At 45.4% G+C, this 20,782-nt stretch overlaps 1 protein-coding gene across 2 annotated transcripts in view; it reads left to right on the top strand.

Moving 5' to 3' along the window:
• The first annotated feature begins 17,795 nt into the window (after nucleotides 1-17,795).
• Nucleotides 17,796-20,782, top strand: part of LOC147105724 (hepatocyte growth factor-like) — a 55,243-nt gene continuing 52,256 nt past the window's right edge. For both annotated transcript variants that reach the window (XM_086010360.1, XM_086010361.1), the window contains exon 1: nucleotides 17,796-17,932. In XM_086010360.1, the coding sequence (XP_085866486.1) occupies nucleotides 17,881-17,932 (52 nt within the window). In that variant the 5' untranslated portion in view covers nucleotides 17,796-17,880. The remainder of the gene's footprint in view (nucleotides 17,933-20,782) is intronic.

The following is a 20,782-nucleotide window of genomic DNA, read 5'->3' on the forward strand; positions in this document are numbered from 1 at the left end:
AAGTGGCCATTTGGAAATTAGACTGTTTGCCAGGATTTGATGGGGGCTGCATGGGGTGCCAACGCGGAGCTGCAGCGCCATGTCCGTAGGGCTCGCAGACGCATTGTGAGAGGGGCAGCCCTGGCTAGAGGCAGAGGGGGCTACAGGCGTCGGCCACGTAGGCCTTACCCAGTCAGGCTATACCGCCAGCAGCGCTCCTACCTAAACATGAGTGCCGCGCGATGTGTTAGAAGGCTCCGATTCCGAAAGGAGGTGATTGCAGAGATCTGCCACCTGCTTCGCCGAGATCTGCAGCCAAAGCTCAGGTGCAGGACGTCTCTGTCGGTGGAAGTGAAGGTGACGGTGGCATTGAACTTCTATGCCACCGGCTCCTTCCAATACGCTGCTGGGGACATAGCAAACATCTCCCAGTATGGCGCGCATCGCTGCATCCGCCACGTGACCGAAGCACTGTTCAGAAGGAGAAGCCAATTCATCTCCTTCCCCATGGCCCTCGAGAGCCAGCATCAGCGCGCATTGGGATTTGCCAGACTCGGGGAATTCCCCTTGGTGCAGGGCGCCATTGACTGTACGCATGTGGCTTTGCGGGCCCCTCTGGAGCATGGCGAGCAGTATCGCAACAGGAAGGGCTACCATTCTCTGAATGTGCAGCTGGTATGTGACCACAAGCAGCGCATCATGGCAGTCAATGCCAGCTTCCCAGGCAGCAGCCACGATGCCTTTATCCTGCAGCAGAGTACTGTGCATGACATGTTCCAGGCACAGCCTCCCCCAAGAGGATGGCTCATCGGGGACAAAGGCTATCCTTTGTGCACCTGGCTCATGACCCCGCTCCGCGCGCCCAGGACCGCTGCTGAAGAGGCCTACAACGAGAGCCATCAAACCACCCGCAACATCATCGAGCTAACTATTGGGGTCCTCAAGCAGCGGTTCCGCTGCCTTGATCGCTCCGGAGGAGCTCTCCAGTATTCGCCGGACCGGGTCTCCCAATTTGTGGTGGTTTGCTGCATGCTACACAACCTGGCTATCCGCAGGACTCAGGCACTGCCACCTGACGTTGGACCAGCACCTCAGGAGGAGGAGCAGGAGGAGCATGAGGAGGAGGAGGAGGAGGAGGAGGAGCAGGAGTACGTTCCCAGGAGGGAGCGACCAGGGCCAAGGGCCGCACGACGCCACCTTATTACACGGTACTTCTAAGCCCCCTGTCAGGGAATGGCCAGGGGCCATGAGGGAAGATGAATGCAGCCGCTCCTCAAGCCCTCAGCCGGCGAAGCCAACAAACACTAAGAAGAACAACCATGGAGACTGCATGAATAAAGATAATTTTTTATTGCACAAAAATGAAAAGCCCTTCCCACATGAATCCCCAAAAACAATAAACGGGCCCCACAAAAAGCCCAACAAACGACTCACTCCCACAAACTGGGGAGGAGTCACTCCACCTTTCTTCAAACAGGGCCTCAACGTCGGCCTAACGCAAAAAATAAGCCCTCCAAAAGCACAACCATGGGCAAAATAAAGATGGCCACCGCCATATTAAAGGAAAGCTGCCCACACCCTCTACTGAGTGGCCCGCGAGGGCGAGACCTTGGCCAGCCTTTTGCCTCCCCTGCCCGGCCTGCTGCTCCTTCGCAAGCTCTGCCCAGTGGCTGCTGCGAGGCTGGGGGAAGGCGCCTGAGGCTCAGATGCCCTTCCGCCAGATGCCACTGGGGGGCGGCCTATACGGCGTTTGGGCCTCGAGGGGCCGTCTGCTGAGTGGCGCACCTGAGCCTGGCCACCATCAGCTGCAGCCGCTTGCCCTTGACGCCCCAGTGGGGGAATGGCGGCGACGGATGGCGCAATGTGGGCCAGCTGGCGTCTGGGATGCGCTGGCTGGTGCTGTGGCACGGTGGCACTCGGCCGGGCCCGCACTGCAGGATCCGCAGCAATCAGCCGAGGGGCGGCTTGCTGGGATGGTCCAGCGCGGCGGCTGCCCTGGCGATGCCTGCCTGAGACAGCGCGTGTGGCAGCAGTGAGTGCCCCTGTGGTCCTGGTGTGCGCGCGCATCACATCCGCCAGGGACTTGACGGCATCAGTCAGCATGCGGCCACTCGCGGCAGTTGCTGCCCCGAACTCGCGCACACTGGTCGCCAGCGACTCGATGGCCTCAGGCATGCGCCCCACCACGCTCATGAGCTCCGTGTGGCGCCGGTCCGAGTCGTCGGCCATCTTATCCAGCTTCCGCACCTCCTCCGAAGTGAAGGTGTCCGGACTGGAGTCGCGACTCTCCCGCTGGGGAGGAGGGGGCCGAACTAGGGGACCCTTGCCGCGTTGGTGACGGCGAGTGTGCCGAGCAGCAGCACTCCCCTCTGATCCTTCCCCCCTTTGGGGGGAAGGCCGCGGGCCACGCGCACGGCTGCTGGGTGGCTGGACGCCACTGGTCCCAGAAGCTGCATTGCCCTGCGACAGTTCCTCCAGGCACTCGTCCAGTGAGGAGGTGTCAAGCATTTCCTCCTCTCCTGCGGGACGTGACTGTTCCCCCGAAGGTCCGGCTTGCTCCTCCTCCTCCTCCTGGTCGGAGGTGCTGTCACTGGCAGCTTCAGGGTCCTGGTCGTCACCAGCTGAAAGCAGGAATGCACAAGAGTAGCTTCAGAGTGAGGAGACGGCGTCAGCGAGGGAGTTAGGACTGGTGGGATTCAGCGCATTGGTGGGACAGTGGCAAAGGAGGTAGCTCGGATGGGCCAGGGCGACGCGAGAGGGCCAAAAGGCGAGGTCCTTACCATTGCCGGGCAGTGGAGGGTCGGATACACCGCACGCTGTGGGGACAATCACACGGGCTCCCATGAGCACACACACGCGCTCCTCCAGCCGAGTGAGCTTCTGCAGCTTGGCGCAGCCACCCCTGGCACGGGCCTGGCGATTAAACGCTACTTTAGCCTGCAAGAGAAAGGACGGGCTGTAAGTGCGCAGTGAAGCCCTGATGTAGTGTGCACTGCCTCCCATGGTGGAATAGCTTGGACAGAGTGAAGCCCTGATGTACTGTGCACTGCCTCCCATGGTGGAATAGCTTGGACAGAGTGAAGCCCTGATGTACTGTGCACTGCCTCCCATGGTGGAATAGCTTGGACAGAGTGAAGCCCTGATGTACTGTGCACTGCCTCCCATGGTGGAATAGCTTGGCCAAAGTGTAGAGTGCCGAATGGCCATTTGATGCTCATGACTGTCCCAATGCTGCTGGCTGAGGGCTGGCCAACAGGACTTTCAGCTCCCTTTGCCCATCATGTCAGGTGTACATGCAAGAATGAGGAGGAGACTGGAAAGGCTACTCACCTTCACAATCCTGGTCAGATCGTTGTATTTTTTACGACATTGTTTGTGGGTCCTGGGGGCATCGCCGGTGAACGTCACCCTCTGGGCGATCTGCTTCCAGGCTTTGGTGTAGTCATGGTGGGTTGGATTCCTCCCACTCTCTGGAAACAAGATCTTGCGCCTCACCTCCAGAGCTGTGACCATTATGTCCAGATCACCCTCTGAGAAGCGCAGGGCACGCTGACGGGCCTTCTCTGGCGTTGCCATGACTCCCTGGGGCTGAGCAGCAGTGTTGAGGCCTCTTTGCAAGGCTGCAGTGTGCAGGGCGTGGCAGCAGACCAATTCGTCCCTTCCCCCTTTAACAGCTGGTCGGCACCACGGGGTCTGCTGTCAGTGCAAAAATGACCGCGCCCGCGCTGCGCCCCGCCTGGGCGCTATCCCTCTGGACCGCCAGCTTAGCGCCTAAAGGTAGGAGTGGAACGCCTCTTTTAGCGCTCCACCACTCTCTTAGGGCGAAGCCACTGAATTTCCGGCAACGGGGCGCTACTTTGGGGCGGGCGCTAACTTCGGGCGGGCGCTAAGGTTAGCGCCCCAAAACTGTCTATACTGAAAATCTAGCCCAGATATCCATATGCTCTCTTGCTGTCACTGATTGGCACTGAATAGCTTTGGGATGTTTTTCAATATTACAGGCACTGTAAAAATGCAAGTTGTTGTGGTATAGAGAATAGAATAATCAGCAGACCTAATTGTAAACAGCAGAAGCCACAAGAAAATTTTAGCATTACAGAATCACAGAATCACAGAAACCCCACAGTACAGATAGAGGCCATTTCGGCCCATCGAGCCTGCACCGACACATATCCCACCCTATCCCCGTAACCCCATGTATTTAATCCCCCTAACACTAAGGGTCAATTTATCACAGCCAATCAACCTAACCCGGAACAGATTTTTACATGTCGAATAGATTGCAGTATGTATTGGCTCTGTTGAAGGATTTAAAAGAGCGTTTGATCAATTCCAAATTCTGCAAAGAACAGAGGAATCCTAAGACAGTGTTGTCCAATAGAAATTGCTAACTAGACACAGGTGTGGCTATGGCAACATCTTTTTAGCCACATGCACATTTTAGCAGAAAATGCTTCACATGCACTCACACAACACAGGTAAATGTACTTCAGTGTATTTTTACTTAACAAACATCGACCACCACAAAGGGGGCGATTTTGCCAGCCCTGGGGAGGCGGGTTTGGAGGCGGGACTGCCGGGAAAATGGCAGAATTTGGGGGCGGGTAGCCGTCCCGCGCCGGTTCCCATCTCCTTGGAGGCGGGAAGGGATTAAAACCTATTAACTGCCTGTTAACAGATAGTTAACAGGCAGAAAATAGGATTATCCCCTTTTTGCCCACACAAGTGCGGGCTTCCCAAAGGCTCCAAAACCCGCCAGCTCTGCGAGGTGAGTAGGGGGTCTGTGGAGGTCGGGGGGGGGGGGGTGCAAAAGTGTGGTGTGAAGGTAAGTGATGGGTGCAAGAGTGGAGAGGTGAGTATCTGATGAAACGTCATATGTTGACGTGCTCTGCAACCGGCTTTTCCTTAATTGGCCTGCTAAGCCCGAGGGAAAATAGCGTGGGTTGGCCACAAATCGATGGAGGCAGGACATCGACCCGCCAAGCAGCAGTCCCGCCTCTAACGTGCCCCCATTCACAAAATCGCCCCTTCAGTATCCAAGGTAGAAAGATAGTCACAACGATCAAAAAGTACTCGCACACTTTGCTTTTTGTCTTAATTTACCAACTAATGTACGAAAAGTGCATGCAGTGGGGAAAGAGTTAAACTGACATCACTGGCAGTTTCACTGAATAGTGTAAGGAAGACAGGGACTACCGTGAAAGACCACATCCATAAAGATGCGGTCAAAGATAGCTGACCTTTGGAGAGATATAAAACAATTAAATGGAGACAGCATGTCCAGCATTTCAACTGCCCGTAAGAACTTTATTACCTAGGTTACATTCCAAGGTACCTTTTAATTAGCATTCAGCAGTTTGAGTGATTGATTGAGGAAGCAGCTTATACATGTTTATATTAAGATTCGTAACCAATCCATGAAGGTGCATGCAGGCCAAGATCCAATCAGGTGGCAGGAATGAATTTAACATGAGGTGGCCATGCTTATTGTAATGTATAAAAATGTCGTGTTTTCTGTAACAATTTGGAAAGGTCTGGCTAAGACAGAGCCGACTGTTTCCCCACCGGTGCAATAAAGACAACTTGACTATCGATCTAAAACTTTGTGTGGAGTGTTGGTTTAAAATACTCCACAACATACACATGGATATGTCATTTGAATACAAGCACTGAGATCACATGCCCAAGTACGGTGTCTATTACTCAATTTTTATTTACTAATCAGAAATTAAATTGGCCTTAGCTGGATTCCCAATTAGCCACATGTGGGTAATGGCTAATGTATTGGACAACATAGCCCTAAAATAATGTTTAGAAATAACTGGAAAACATTGGGTCCTGAAAAGTGGTCTGAAATGATAAAGCAGACTGGATGAGCTGAATAACCTCTCCTTGTGCCTATGTCATCAATTGGGCTACACACTTATTTTTTTTACTGTTATAATTAATAGCAATATGTAATATTAAAGTTGCTATAAAATTAGTTTCAAAAGGTCAAGGTAGCTGATAACTATGAATGGGCCACAAGGTATCTAAGGTCATTTTAGAGAATAACATGATGGCTATGTTTGACTCCTCTGAGCGGGAGATGTTAACAATTATCGGATCCACCCTACCTCAGCCTGTCTGCTGCTCCATAATCTGCTCCAAAATCTAAGCCCCTCCATTTCTTCTTCTTTAAGTTTATCTTGTACTCTGCTGCTATCATCATCATTGAACATCTTGATATTCAGGTTGTGAGAAGTCTTCTCCTCTATCAGGACAGTATGACTGGAAGGGCCAGTGAATCCCCCTCTATGAAAGGTGCTTCCAGTCAAAAATTAAGAGGTGCTGCAGTATTTGCAGCACTTTATTCCCTGTTTGTATATATTATAGTACACAGCTGTAATTCGAGCCATTCTGCAGATGTCTTAAATTTGCAAGAGTGAAATCCTTGTGGTTCGTTAATGTAAGTAGGTCTCTGTGATTGAACTACCACCAAATTTGTTGTTCTAACTGATACTGGTAACCTATTATTTTTAATTGAACATTTCTTTTCGATTACTGCTCTGCAGGAGGAATGATGAATATGATAAAGATTAGGTGATGTAGACAAAAGTGTATCAAAGTTGAAAGTGATCTAGAACTAGCAGATACCCAATAAGGCAACATAGAAAGATATTATTATAATACCAGCTTTGTTTCATTTTGCAATTGATCAGCAGTCAATAAACTATATATATTTCAACTGAGTTTTCCATTGTTCCCAGTTTTCTCTGTCTCTTGAAGGTGCTGACTCATGGCAGTTCCACAGACTTGGCTTTTCAGCCAGAGGAACCAAGACAAATGGCAGAAATTACCAGCACATTACACACATGGGAGAGCAATACCGTCGGATGGAGGGGTCATGACCTGAGACAACCATTGAATGCAGGACAGTTGGTAGGGCTGCTTTGAAGGTTGACCTAAACCCAACTATGACTTCACTGCTCATGAGTTGTGAGGTAAGGCTGACTGAAACAATACGCTATCGTACTTATTACCTAAAGCTTGGAAAATGTTACGGGGCATTAACCTGAGGGATTGAGATGACATCCTAAACCACAAGGGCGAAAATCAAACTGTTTACTAAGTCAGATGAATCCCAAGACATGTTAAAGCTTAGAACTGTCTGAGCAGGTGCTGCCTGGCAAAGTTCCCGACCACCAATGTGTACTCACAAAATTACCCCACAGTCCTATGACATTGTTTTAATACAGGTACCATTTTGACATCAGTACCTGCTCTAGAAGGTACTGATATTCACCACTTTACATTAAAACCAAATGTTAAATATGATTGGTCTATTATTTCTTCTATCTTTTCAATATATTTAGTTTTCTTAATGTCTGAAATATGTGATAAAAGCTTTAATGCCGGCTTTGGAAAAACATTTCAAATTAACAATGCACTCCTGCCTCTGAATCAGATAGTTTAAACTGCAATGACATTTCACCATTTGACTCCGGATACTGTGTTTTATTCCACATAATTATACAGAGAAAGAGGCGTGTTGTACAAGAATCACTGTTTATTTTTTGCTTTCTTTTATCTTTTCTTTTATAAGAAACAGAGCAGCATTGTCACTGAGCTGACGGAACAGTTATGAGCAAGACAACAATCTGTAGTAGTGATATCCTCTAAATGATTTCTCGTCCATAGCATGAGTGCAGCTCCAGGCATGGATTTGATCGTCAATCTGATAATGATGCTAAACAATGACATCACACTCTTCTGACTCAGTTCTCTTGCTCAGGGCTTGTCTTAAGATGTTTCCACTCCTTTTCTGAATGCACAGTGTTACATTTAGGTCTTAAGCACCACGCTAAACACTAAAGCAGTATACCAGGGCATACTGAGTATACCCAACTTTTATTTTTGGAGACTACGGTATGGATTTCTTCCACATACATATACAGTACATACACATGAATTAATCCTCATTCGTAGCTGATCCCAATTATCATTATAATTAATAATACATGTAATAATTCAACTTTATTGTCATTGTACAATGCACAAGTACATGAACAACGAAATGTGATCTTGCAAGCTCCCATGAGTCCAGTACAAATAACATTAACATTAAACGTAAATAGCACCATCCTGGGAGAAGCAAAGCCGCTGCGTCTGTGCGCGCCGCCATTCCATTTCCACCATTCCTCCTGTCCGACAATCTTCAGCCCAACGCCCGGGCCTGCTCACCAGCCGCCCCTCCCGGGGCTCCTTCCGTGACCTTCTGCACCTGGTCTTCCCTGATGGTCACCCCTCCAGGTACTAACCAGGCCTGGCTCTATATAGTTCATATTTTCCTGACCTAAACTTCTCCCCAAATAAATGTAATTATCATTAATGGTAAGAAATTCTACCCCTATGTCAAATCAATAATTATGAATACTTTTTGGCCCATTGGGTCATTTGATCATTTCAGCAATCCTTGGAGGGTATAAGAACATAAGAATTAGGAGCAGGAGTCAGCCATACTGCCCCTCGAGCCTGCTCCGCCATTCAATAAGATCATGGCTGATCTTCGACCTCAACTCCACTTTCCCGCCCGATCCTTGTATCCCTTGATTCCCCTAGAGTCCAAAAATCTATCTATCTCGGTCTTGAATATGCTCAAAGACTCAGCATCCACAGCCCTCTGGGCAGAGAATTCCAAAGATTGACAACCCTCTGAGTGAAGAAATTCCTCCTCCTCTCAGTCTTAAATGGCCGACCCCTTATCCTGATACTATGCCCCCTAGTTCTAGACTCTCCAGCCAGGGGAAACAACCTCTCAGCATCTACCCTGTCAAACCCCTCTGAATCTTATATGTTTCAATGAGACCACCTCTCATTCTACTAAGCTTCATAGAGTATAGGCCCATTCTACACAATCTCTCCTCATAGAACAATCCTCTCATCCTAGGGATCAATCTAGTGAACCTTTGTTGCACAGATTCTAAGGCAAGTATGTCCTTCCTCAAATAAGGAGACCAAAACTGTGCACAGTACTCCAGGTGTGGTCTCACCAAAGCCCTGTACAATTGTAGAAAGACTTCCTTACTCTTGTACTCCAAACCCCTTGCTCTTATTTAAGATTTTTTAGATGAAACTGTGTAGTTTGCTCACTTTTAATTTGATCAAACAGCAATTTTGAAGAGTGCAGAATATTTATTAAAACTAAGAAAACACAATGCTCCTCATCTAAGTTTAATCTCATGTTGTTGACGTGAATGGACTGCCTCTTCCCTTGTGAGATGCAAAGAAGTACATTGGATCCTGGTGGCAAATGACACAAGGTGAAGGTAATATGGACATCTATCTTCTGATGAAAATTGCATGGCTCAATGACAGTTATAGTGATTCGTTCTGATCTCAAAGCCTAGAAAATATTTTTGCTGGTTTTAGAGGACAAGCTTTTCATGCATTCATAGGACATTTCTTTGTTTGCTAGTTTAACAAATATGTTTGGGTTAATGCCGAATGCCCGAAGGAGGCTTTATGAGGAAATTGATATGGGGCAATGAATCTTGTCTTAAAGTGAGAATAGACACTGGCCCTGAATTTGCGGTCGGTATGACATTGTTGTCATACCGCCTTTGAACTTGACCACAAGTTCGGGATTTCCATATGCACTTGCGCATGTGCTAAATCCCGAACTTGCGATCCGTCAAGTTCCAAATAGACACATGATCCGCTGTGACTTTCAAATCCTCATTGAAATCCAAAAGTTGGGCTAATTGCCCACCTACTGCACATCAATTACTCTGGAAAATTTTATGGCTGGTGCAAACAGGCGCGGGAGCCTGTTTTGCACAGCGTGAGGGGTTGAGAAAATTATCTAATAATTAAAAAGGAAGACGTAAAAGAACCTACCAGGCAGCTGTAAAGGCTCGCTTTGAGGAATGAGATCATTTTAATCTTTTTTAATCTTGCAGAGTCTTCCAGTAAATAACCGTACTTGGCTTCAAAAAGCACAGGGAATACTTTGAAGTAAGTACTGCACTTGTCAAATAAATATTCACACCGTTTAATTTACGTTGTAATACATGGGGCTTTCTATGTTTCCTGATTGGCTAGTGAAAGGAGCACTGCCCCACGTGATCCCAGTGCGCTTGCGCACAACGGTGCGCCCCCCGGGATCCGTGGGCCACTACGCTGCGCACAACTCCGCAGTGTTTCAAAACAAGTTTTCACTTAGGGCTTGGCAGCAGGTATGTGCGAATTTCGTTCGGAGGTCGGCTGCATGTTTCTTAGCTACGCCGCCGACCGCAATTTGAGGGCCACTGTTTTAAATTTGTAAAACCGGAGGGAAACAACATTAATGTGCAGGTGAGAAGGAAAATTGAAAGCTTACAATCTGGCCATTAGTGACATCAGATCTGACAGTGTTTCAGTCCTGCTTTCCACTCTTGTATGTAAGTCAGCATTTATGATCTGAAACTGATTTCTGCTATTAATTATGCCTATACTTGGGTTTTGAATTGAAGTACTGCAATATTTGTAGAGGTTAATCGCTCATTCCAAAAGCAGAATTGAATACGATCAGGACAAGTATGCACTACACCATCCGAGGAATGGATTCTAACAACACTATAATTGTTTTAAAATGATAGTTTTAATTTCCAGTCTAAATCTTTATAGACACAGAGCTAACTTGATTGGATCATTCAATCATAGAGCACTCCATGGAACAGTTTCCTCGAAGCCAAAGTCCCTTTAATAACAGTATGAGTTACTGATTGTCTTCAAACCAGGTGTCACAATGCAATGACACTTTCTATTTAATATAGAAAACTCCATTCATCGTGGTTGTGTCTGATAATTATCTATATGATTAAGTCCAATATCTCACATGTCTGGCCCACTGCAAAGTGTCATATGTGCAAAGTTTATGCTACATTGTCCAACGTGCTTGCCATGATTGGCTCAAATATCAGAAAAAAGCAACAAATCGCTGTTAACTGAATGATGCTGATTGGCTCAAATACTGCTGAATGGTAGGAAACCTACCAATGAGCAGGCAGCAAGCAGATAGGAAGAGTCAGCAAACAGCTGTCAATAAACGTTTGCAGACGAGCCAGGCTTCGAGCAGTATGCACCTTCGGAAGGACATTCTATATGGGGAATTCTGCATAAACTGATCAATACAGCTGGTGGTAGACATGCAGATTTATTTCCAATGGAACACGTGCCATATACCTCCTTTTACCTCCTCCCTTCTCACCATCCAGGGCCCCAGACACTCCTTCCAGGTGAAACAGTGATTTACTTGTACTTCTTTCAATTTAGTATACTGTATTCGCTGCTCATGATGTGGTCTCCTCTACATTGGGGAGACCAAACGCTGATTGGGTGACCGCTTTGCGGAACACCTCCATTCAGTCTGCAAGCATGACACTGAGCTTCTGGTCGCCTGCCATTTTAATTCTCCACCCCATTCCTACTCTGACCTCTCCGTCCTCGGCCTCCTACACTGTTCCAATGAAGCTCAATGCAAGCTCGAGGGACAGCACCTCATCTTTCTATTGGGCACTTGATGCGCCATCAATTACTCAAAAGACTGAAGTTGAGCGAGTAACAATCAGGCTTTTATTAACTAAAGAATGAAGGTCTTGTCTCGAGTGGTCGACCCGTCCAGAATACTAAGGGACTGGGAGGTAGTCACTTATATACCTGGAATAGTGGGAGGAGTCAGCCGAGGCATGTCCAGACCTGTACCTAGTGGAATACACATACAGACACAGACAGGTATGACAGTGGTTTACCACAGCACTTTACAGCCTTCCGGCCTCAACATTGAGTTCAACAATTTCAGATCATAACCTCTGCCCCCATTTTTTCAGATGGCAGCTGTTGCTGGTGATACTGATATTCTCATTTCTACCTCCTTTAGACCCATCTTTTGTTTCTTTACTTGTCCCATTACCATCTCCTTTCACCTTGTACCATCATCCCTTTTGTCATTTAATCTCTCCTGCCTTCCACCCTGTCACAGATTTTCCCTTTTGTTCTGTCCTCCCCTCCCCCTTTTCCTGCCCTTGCATTGGCTTAAAACCTGTTATATATCTCTAACTTTTTCCAGTTCTGATGAAAGGTCATTGACCTGAAAAGTTGACTCTGTTTCTCTCTCCACAGATGCTGCCTGACCTGCTGAGTGTTTACAGCATTTTCTATTTTTGTTTCAAATGGGTCTCGGCAAGTGGGATTTGAGAAATATAGGAGCCAGTTTACAAATCGTGCTCCTGATGTGGGCCCTTGGCCCCAGGATGGCTCAGCGGGAATTAGGGTGTGAACTTCCCATGATTTTCTGTCCATCCACACATGATCAATACAAGAGGATTCCACTCTAACTGAGAAGAGATTATACGGAGACAGGGAAGAACAAAGCTACTCACCTTTTAAGAAAGAGTATTGAAGTGGTGTATAATTATGTGTGTTTTACAAATGTATTTGTGATGTGCCAAATAACTGCCTGAATCCATGAGGTTAAAGCTTAAAACTAAAGGCTTTTATTAAGTAAGAACATGGCATTAAGTTAACACAGGGCAACCATCATTCATCACCGACCCAGCCCTTAGTAGAACATTCCAGAAGAGGGGCGGGGCTGGGCTAGGGAGGAGCATTAGTGGTTACACCGGTAGAACATTCCAGACATTAACAAATACAACAACAGACAATCCAAATGCCAGAACACAGAGTTATTTCATCACATTCACCCCCTGCTATAGATTCAGTCTGTCAGGAGGTCTGATAATCCTCTGGGAACGACGTAACTCTTGCTGAGGCTCCTCCCGGAGTACTAATTCTGGTTCATTCGAATTCCCAGAATCATCAGTATTTTCCACACTGAGGGTTTGTGTCTCTGAAGGTCCAATACCATGATTGAAAACTCTACTCTCAGAGTCGGACTCTTTTCGAGCTCCAGCAGGTGCAAGATCTTTAATAGAGACCATATCCTCTCGCCCATCCGGATATTGAATATACGCATACTGGGGATTAGCATGGAGGAGTTGTACTTCCTCCACCAGTGGATCAGTCTTGTGGCCTCTCACATGTCTGCGCAACAACACAGGGCCCGTGGTCGTCAACCATGTGGGTAACATTACTCCATTAGTAGCTTTTCTTGGAAAACTAAACATCCTTTCATGAGGGGTGGCATTCGTCGCTGTACACAAAAGAGACCTTATGGAATGCAGCACGTCTGGCAGGACATCCTGCCAGCGAGAGGTCGGCAGGCCTCGCAACTTCAGAGACAGTACGATAGCCTTCCACACTGTCGCATTTTCTTTCTCGACCTGCCCATTACCACGAGGGTTATAGCTGGTAGTTCTACTCGTTGCAATCCCTTTCGATAGCAAAAACTGTCACAATTCTTCGCTCATAAAGGAAGAACCCCTATCACTATGTATATAGTTAGGCATGCCAAACAAGGAAAACAGTTGGCAGAGGCATTTAATTACAACAGCACTAGTCACATCCGGACAGGGGATAACAAAAGGGAACCGAGAGTACTCGTCTATAATATTAAGAAAATAGACATTACGGTCGCTCGATGGAAGTGGACCTTTAAAATCGAGACTCAAACGCTCAAATGGTCGAGTTGCTTTAATAAGATGAGCTGGCTCGGACGGCTTATAGAAGCGGGGTTTGCATTCAGCACAAACACGACAGGTTCTGGTCATTGTCCGGACCTCCTCAATAGAGTAGGGTAGATTGTGGGACTTAATGAAGTGGTTCATTCTGGTAACCCCAGGGTGGCAGAGTGCGTCGTGGAGACTTTGAAGCTTATCTATACCTAGACTAGCACATACTCCTCATGACAAAGCATCCGATGGCTCATTAAATACTCCAGGCCTGTACTGAATATCATAGTCATATGTTGACAGTTCTATTCGCCATCTTAAAATCTTATCATTTTTGATCGTGCCTCTCTGCTTAGTATTGAACATAAAGGCCATGGATCGCTGGTCAGTAATGAGAGTAAACATTGGTCAGCGAGATAATGTCTCCAATACCTGACTGCTTCAATAATCACCTGTGCCTCCTTTTCCACTGAAGAATGTCGAACTTCTGGTCCTTGCAATGTACGAGAGAAGAAAGCTACTGGTCTACCAGCTTGGTTAAGAGTTGCTGCCAACGCAAAATCAGATGCATCACTTTCCACTTGAAAAGGGATCTTCTCATCCACGGCACATACCACTGCCTTCTCAATGTCCCGTTTGATATTAAGGAAAGCCTCCTGAGCTTCCGCCGATAGCGGAAAAGACATCGACTTAACAAGAGGTCGGACTTTATCTGAGTAGTTAGCCACCCACTGGGCATAGTACAAGAAGAATCCCAGACACCTTCTTAAAGCTTTTACAGTGTGAGGTAAAGGTAATTCATTAAGTGGGCGTAATCTTTCAGGATCTGGCCCGATTACCCCATTCTCCAGAACGCAACCAAGAATACACAAACGTGTAGTATTGAAGGTACACTTGTTTTTGTTGTAGGTCAGGTTTAACCTCTTTGCAGTCTCTCGGACCTTCGCGAGATTTTGATCATGCTCCCGTTGGTCGCGCCCACAGATAGTAACATTGTCCAGGTACGGGAATGTTGCTTCCAATGCGTATTCATCCACCATACGATCCATCTCCCGTTGGAAGACGGATACCCCATTCGTCACTCCAAAGGACACCCTAAGGAATTGGTACAGGCGCCCATTAGCTTCGAAGGCCGTATAAGGTCAGTCTTCTATTTTAATGGGGAGTTGATGGTAGGCAGACTTTAAATCAATGGTGGAGAACACGCGGTACTGAGCTATCTGGTTCACCATCTCAGAAATACGAGGCAAAGGATAGGCGTCTAATTGGGTATACAAGTTCATAGTCTGGCTATAATCGACCACAAGTCTTTTCTTTTCATTAGTTTTAACCACCACCACCTGGGCACGCCACGGGCTATTACCGTGTTCGATGATTCCCTCCCGTTGAAGCCTTTCCACTTCTTCTTTTATAAATTTTTTATCTTCTGAACTATACCGTCGACTCTTAGTCACTATAGATCTACAATTAGGAGCAAGGTTCACGAACAAAGAAGGCGGACTTATTTTTAAAGTAGAAAGGCCGCAGACTGTGAGCGGAGGCTGGGATCCACCATACTTAAGGGTGACGCTCTCATGCTGACACTGGAAGTCCAAGCCTAAAATTAAGTTCACACACAACTGAGGTAATATGAGGAGTTTAAAATCCTTATACTCCGTATCCTTAACGGTCAATGTGACTTTACAATATCCAGTTACCTCCGAAGTAAGGGACTTGGACGCCATCACGATTTCACTTCGAGTAGGATACACCTTCAATGAACAGGAGTTAACAAGGCTGGGGTGTATAAAACTTTCAGTACTGCCACAGTCTATCAAACACACAGTAGGAAGACCATTAACCTTGATGTCCATCATAGATTTCAACAAGGAACACGGTATGGTCTGGTCAACCGTAACCGAGGCTAGAGTAAAACGATAGGCGGCAGCAGAAAAGACATCGGGTACAGGATTACCCTTACACACTTTACTAAAATGTCCCCGTTTCTTACATTTAAAACAGGTAGCCTCTCTGGCTGGGCATCATTGCCTGGGGTGTTTAGATTGGCCACAAAAATAACACTTAGACCCATGGGGTACAGCCGCAACAATAGGATTGAGTGGAGGCTCCATTGGTGTTATGGATGCCTCCATACTCGGAACACACGAGGCTGAGAAAGACGCGTGGGTTGATGCATACACTTCTAAATTCTTCTGGGCTACATCTAATGATCGAGCAGTAGCGACGACCGTTTTTAAAACTAATGAGTCATTCTCGAGAAGTCTCTGTCTAATATAATTAGATCGGAGGCCAGGTATGAAAGAATCGTGGATGGCCTCTTCCTGATACAATATGACAGAGACAGCCTTGTAGTTGCAATCCTTAGCCAAAGCCTTAAGGTCCTGCAGGAAATCGTCCAGAGATTCCTCGGGTAATTGCCTGCGAGTAGACAAAAGATACCTGGCGTATACTTCGTTAACCGACTTAAGGTACTGGGCCTAAGGGCTGCGAGGGCCTCTTCATATGTAGTAATATCTTCAATTATCGAGTATCTTCAATTATCGAGTAAGTTTGATGACTTACCAAGTTGGTTAGAAGACCCAACTTGTTAACCATCGAATCGACCGATGCGATGAAGTGTTCAAAACATCGAAGCTAATGCGTAAATTTCTTCGACGCGTCTGCCGAATGGGGATCGATATCCAGACGCTCTCGTTTCAAAAATCGATCCATCTTCCAAAAGTTGTTACTTAATAAAATCGATGTGCCAAATAACTGCCTGAATCCATGAGGTTAAAGCTTAAAACTAAAGGCTTTTATTAAGTAAGAACATGGCATCAAGTTAACACAGGGCAACCATCATTCATCACCGACCCAGCCCTTGGTAGAACATTCCAGAAGAGGGGCGGGGCTAGGGAGGAGCATTAGTGGTTACACCGGTAGAACATTCCAGACATTAACAAGTACAACAACAGACAATACAAATGCCAGAACACAGAGTTATTTCATCACAATTTGTGAGACCTGTATCCTTCAATATTAGTTAGGTCTGTAATATTTTACCTTGTGTCAGATACATTATTTCAGTAAATTTGCTGTATTACAGTGTGGGCGAACTCCCGTCAGGTTCAGGCTGCCATAGGCAGGGGTGGATTAATGCACGGGCCTGTGGGGGTCATGCCCAGGAGACCCAGCAAAATATGGGCACTTTGATTGGGGTCCTAAGCCCATTATAATGCTGAAAAAAACTGCATCCAACTATTGCAGTCTGTAAACATTTTCATGGATTTTATGACATATTTGTGTTTTAATGGATTTGGGCCAGGGGTTATGCAATGGGGTGTGGAGGGCCCCGAATGTCCGTGGGGTCCAGGGCTCCAAGAATTCTTAATCCAGCTCTGACTGAAAGACTACAATAAACATTAGAAACGCACTCCAGAAGCAGAATAGTCACAGCTGGGCCATAGGACATCTGCATTGCTGTAATAAAACAATCAGAAACAGGTTTATCATTTTAGATCAATATTAATGCAACAAGTTTAAAAATAAATTCCTGGATCTTGCTAATGTAATTATTCTGAGTTTCTGGCCAGGGTACTATATACAGGACTCTCAAAGTTTTACAGTAAGTTTCAGTCTCATCAATGGGATGATTTGAGCAGCGCCAGATGTACAATCTGCTTGGTTTTAGTCCAATTTTCCTTTGCATTTATCAGCCGTCCTGTTAAAGAGTGCCAGAATTATTAAATCATTTTCTAGAATCAGTTATGTTATTGTAATTATGTAACATTGCATACACCCTTAATAGGCATTTATGTGTTTAAATTAGTTTAAATAATGTAAATTAAATTCGGATTGAACAGATTAACTGGTGTCGCAGGTTCATTTCAATGCTTACACCAAGTGGTGGATTATGTAAATGATTATCTCACACAGATAGCTGTGGTATATTGTTACTGGTCTATTGGTGAAGTAATATATTGTGAGATACCAATAGGAGCATAGTTTGGAAATTGTGCATTTCCTGTTGCTTCATACAATGTAGATTTACTTAAAACATCCCTTTAGATTACCAGGGATCACTCAGGACTCCAGTAATTTGACCCTGGGATTCATTTCCTAATGTAGTTACACTAAAATACATCCAAACCAGTGAGCAGCATCGTGATTGGTGGAGATCTGTAAGGGGCGGGCATGTGGCTGGATTGGTTGGCCTGAGAGCAGTTTTTACGGGAAAAAACGCACTTTTCCGGTAATGTTTTCCAAACATTGCAGGAGAGGATAAAACCCCGGGAGCAGCATCCTCTGGTCACATCTATTATTGACACTCACCATGCTGTGGACAGTCAGGCTCCTGTTGCTTCTCCTCACCCTCATCTTAGCAGGTTTGATGTTATGCATTGTCTGTGTGTGTTTCTAATGCGGGGTAAAAGTTGTTGAAGAGAGAGTTCAATGGATAACCAGAGGTGCAATCACGGGTGTGCATTGACCAGCGGGGAAATTCAATTTACAGAACAACATTGTCTGTGCTTTAGAGATCGGGATGGAAGCTTTGAGTGTTCCTGGAGGAGTTAAAGAGCTGGCGGCTCCCTGAACAGTTAGCAGCACTTTGGTAATGTCGATTGGGATAACCCGATCTTTTGAGTGGCTGTTATTTAGACATGTGGAAATGGACTAAAAATAATCTTGTTTGTTATGTTGTTGGAAATGGCCCCGGGTTATTTCTCCCTCAATCACAACAAGAGAGTCTCAGGTCCTGTTGGGGAATTTCTGGATGAAATGTTGACCCTTCACTTGAAGTCATAGTTTATTGGAGCAGGATTTTGGGCTGAGTTGTTTAACCACGTCCATGCCTTGGGTCATAAGGCGTCTTTCTGCCCGTTGACTACTGCTGTTCTGAAAATCTAGAAATTGGAAAGATAACGAGATCCTAATGATAAAGAATTGCTTCAATATTTATTTAAAGTGACAGGCTTACTGTCAGTAAACTATTTAAAAACATTTTTCCTTTTATTTTGTGTGTTTTTTATAAGCAATATACAGGAGAGTATTTGAGGAATTACTGGCAGGATAACCTGCATCTGTCTGTGGGAATAATTACCACAGGTAATTGAAAGGTTGACAGAGTTTCCTCACAGGGTGGCTGAGACCTCCCAGTCAACATTGTCAATTAATGTTGAAAAATAAATATCCCCCTCAGCCAGAGGTGCAATCACGGGGTGGGGGGAGTAAATGAAGTGGGACATGTTCCCCATTTATTTTTACTTGCTCCAACCCCCTCCTCAAGTCTCCCTCTCAACTTTTTAGATGTCATTGCTCCTTCGCCCCCCCCACTTCAAAAAGTCACTTTATTTAATTTATTTTAATTTCTGCAGGAACGGTTTGAGTGTATTGATGAACTCCTGTTTATTTTGTTGAAATAGAGATTTTCTAGCCTTGTCTGTTGTTAAGAATTTCCAGCTAGTGTTCAGTTTCAGGAAGCCATGGTTTGTGTGTTCATCCTGCTGAATGCTCACTCTTGGCCTCGGGGTTCCTGACAATCTGAGACACAGCCCAAGGATGAAGAGTGGAGCTCAGCTATGAGAGAACACAGACCACACACTTCTAATTGGAACTGTACAACAAATGGAAAAAATAGACAGCAGCTCCTCGACTAGTGTCTGAAAACTTACGTTAATGTTTCAGATGGAGGCCCTGCTTTCATTTCACATTTTTGTTATTTGCAGAATTTTAAAATGAATAATAAATAAGGTTGACAACTAAGTCATTTACTATTTTTTTGATCATCAAAAATAACTTCATGATGACTGTAGGGTGCTGCAAATTTACAATTTTAATATGGAATGGATACCTGGGTGCAATTATAAGCCAGTAATTTAATTGTGTTCTGCTGACATTATTAACAGTGGTTGCTGATGTGACTTTTAACCAGCTCATGAACCCGCAAAATTGGATGCCTGCATGTAAGTCCCTCATTGATGGGTTGTGCTGTCTCTGTTGTATGTGGGGAATTTATTCTGTCACGTTTGTACCAGAAGCAGCTGTGTGTTTATAGCGAATGCTGGTGTCATTGAAGAGTGATGACGATTAATGAGTGTATAGTTACTAGAAGATAATCAAAATCTGCAGTTAATTATCCATTCTATGTCTATTATAATTGCAGTAATGTACTGGGAAAAATTCTTAATGAGTTGGTTTCCTTAAATCCTACTTGTATATTGTTGCAAGCTGCTGTATTAGCTGTTCATTCAAAATCCTCCAGCATAGCTGAACTCCATACTGCCTCTTGCAACTGCTAAAAGGGTTTGACACCCCAAATCAGCTCGAGGGTTGTAGTGTCACTTTTTTGCATTATTGCTCTGACTTTCTGTGGAAAGGGAAATTGTGTCAGAGGACTGAAGGGTTGGCAAATCTGACACCCCACTTCAAAAAAAGGAGACCGAGGTAAGCTAGGAAACTAGAAGACAGTACTTAGTCTTATTTCAGTTATTGGCAAGATAGCAGAAACAATAATACAGGATGAAATATTGAAACCCTTGGAGGGACATGGATTGCTAACAGGCAGGTCATGCGTGACCATCCTTACAGAAATATTTGAAGAAATAGCAGCGGGCATTGTTTAAATGGGAACAATTAGTTCATAAGGTTTTTCAAAAAGCATTTGATAAAGTGCTACATAAGACATGGAATTAAGGGAAATGTAATCATATGAATGAAGCGATATTTGGAGGAACCAAAGAGTAGCAGTATAAGGAAGTTTCTCTAAATGGAAAGGTATAGTGAGTGATGTAATATGGGCTTATCCATGTTCGGACCACTCAACCACTCATATTCACTATAAAAGTTATCTAGACTTGGGAATTGAGGGAACAATGTTGAACTTGGCTAATGACGACAAATTGTGGGTATATGACAAATTGTGAGAACGACTGCAAGAAGACATGGATAGTGAGCAGGATGGGCAACTAGATGGCAGATGCAGTTTAGTGTGCAAAAATGTTAATATTACATTTAAGGAAGAATAGGGGAAGGAAGTACACCTTAAAGGGAGCAGAGGAGCATTGGTGTGCAGATACAAAGATCAATAAAACTGAAAGTCCAAGTGTATAAGGCTATAAAAAAGGAAAACTTAATTCTTGATTTTGTATCTAGTGCATGGAATATAAAACTAAGAAAGCAATTTTAAATTTGTACAAGATCTCAGGCAGCAAATTAAGTATTGTGCACAGTTTTAG

The sequence above is a fragment of the Somniosus microcephalus genome, chromosome 17, assembly GCF_052327205.1.
Source record: "Somniosus microcephalus isolate GS21.2 chromosome 17, FLI_Smic_1.0, whole genome shotgun sequence".
In the NCBI taxonomy this organism is placed as follows: domain Eukaryota; kingdom Metazoa; phylum Chordata; class Chondrichthyes; order Squaliformes; family Somniosidae; genus Somniosus; species Somniosus microcephalus.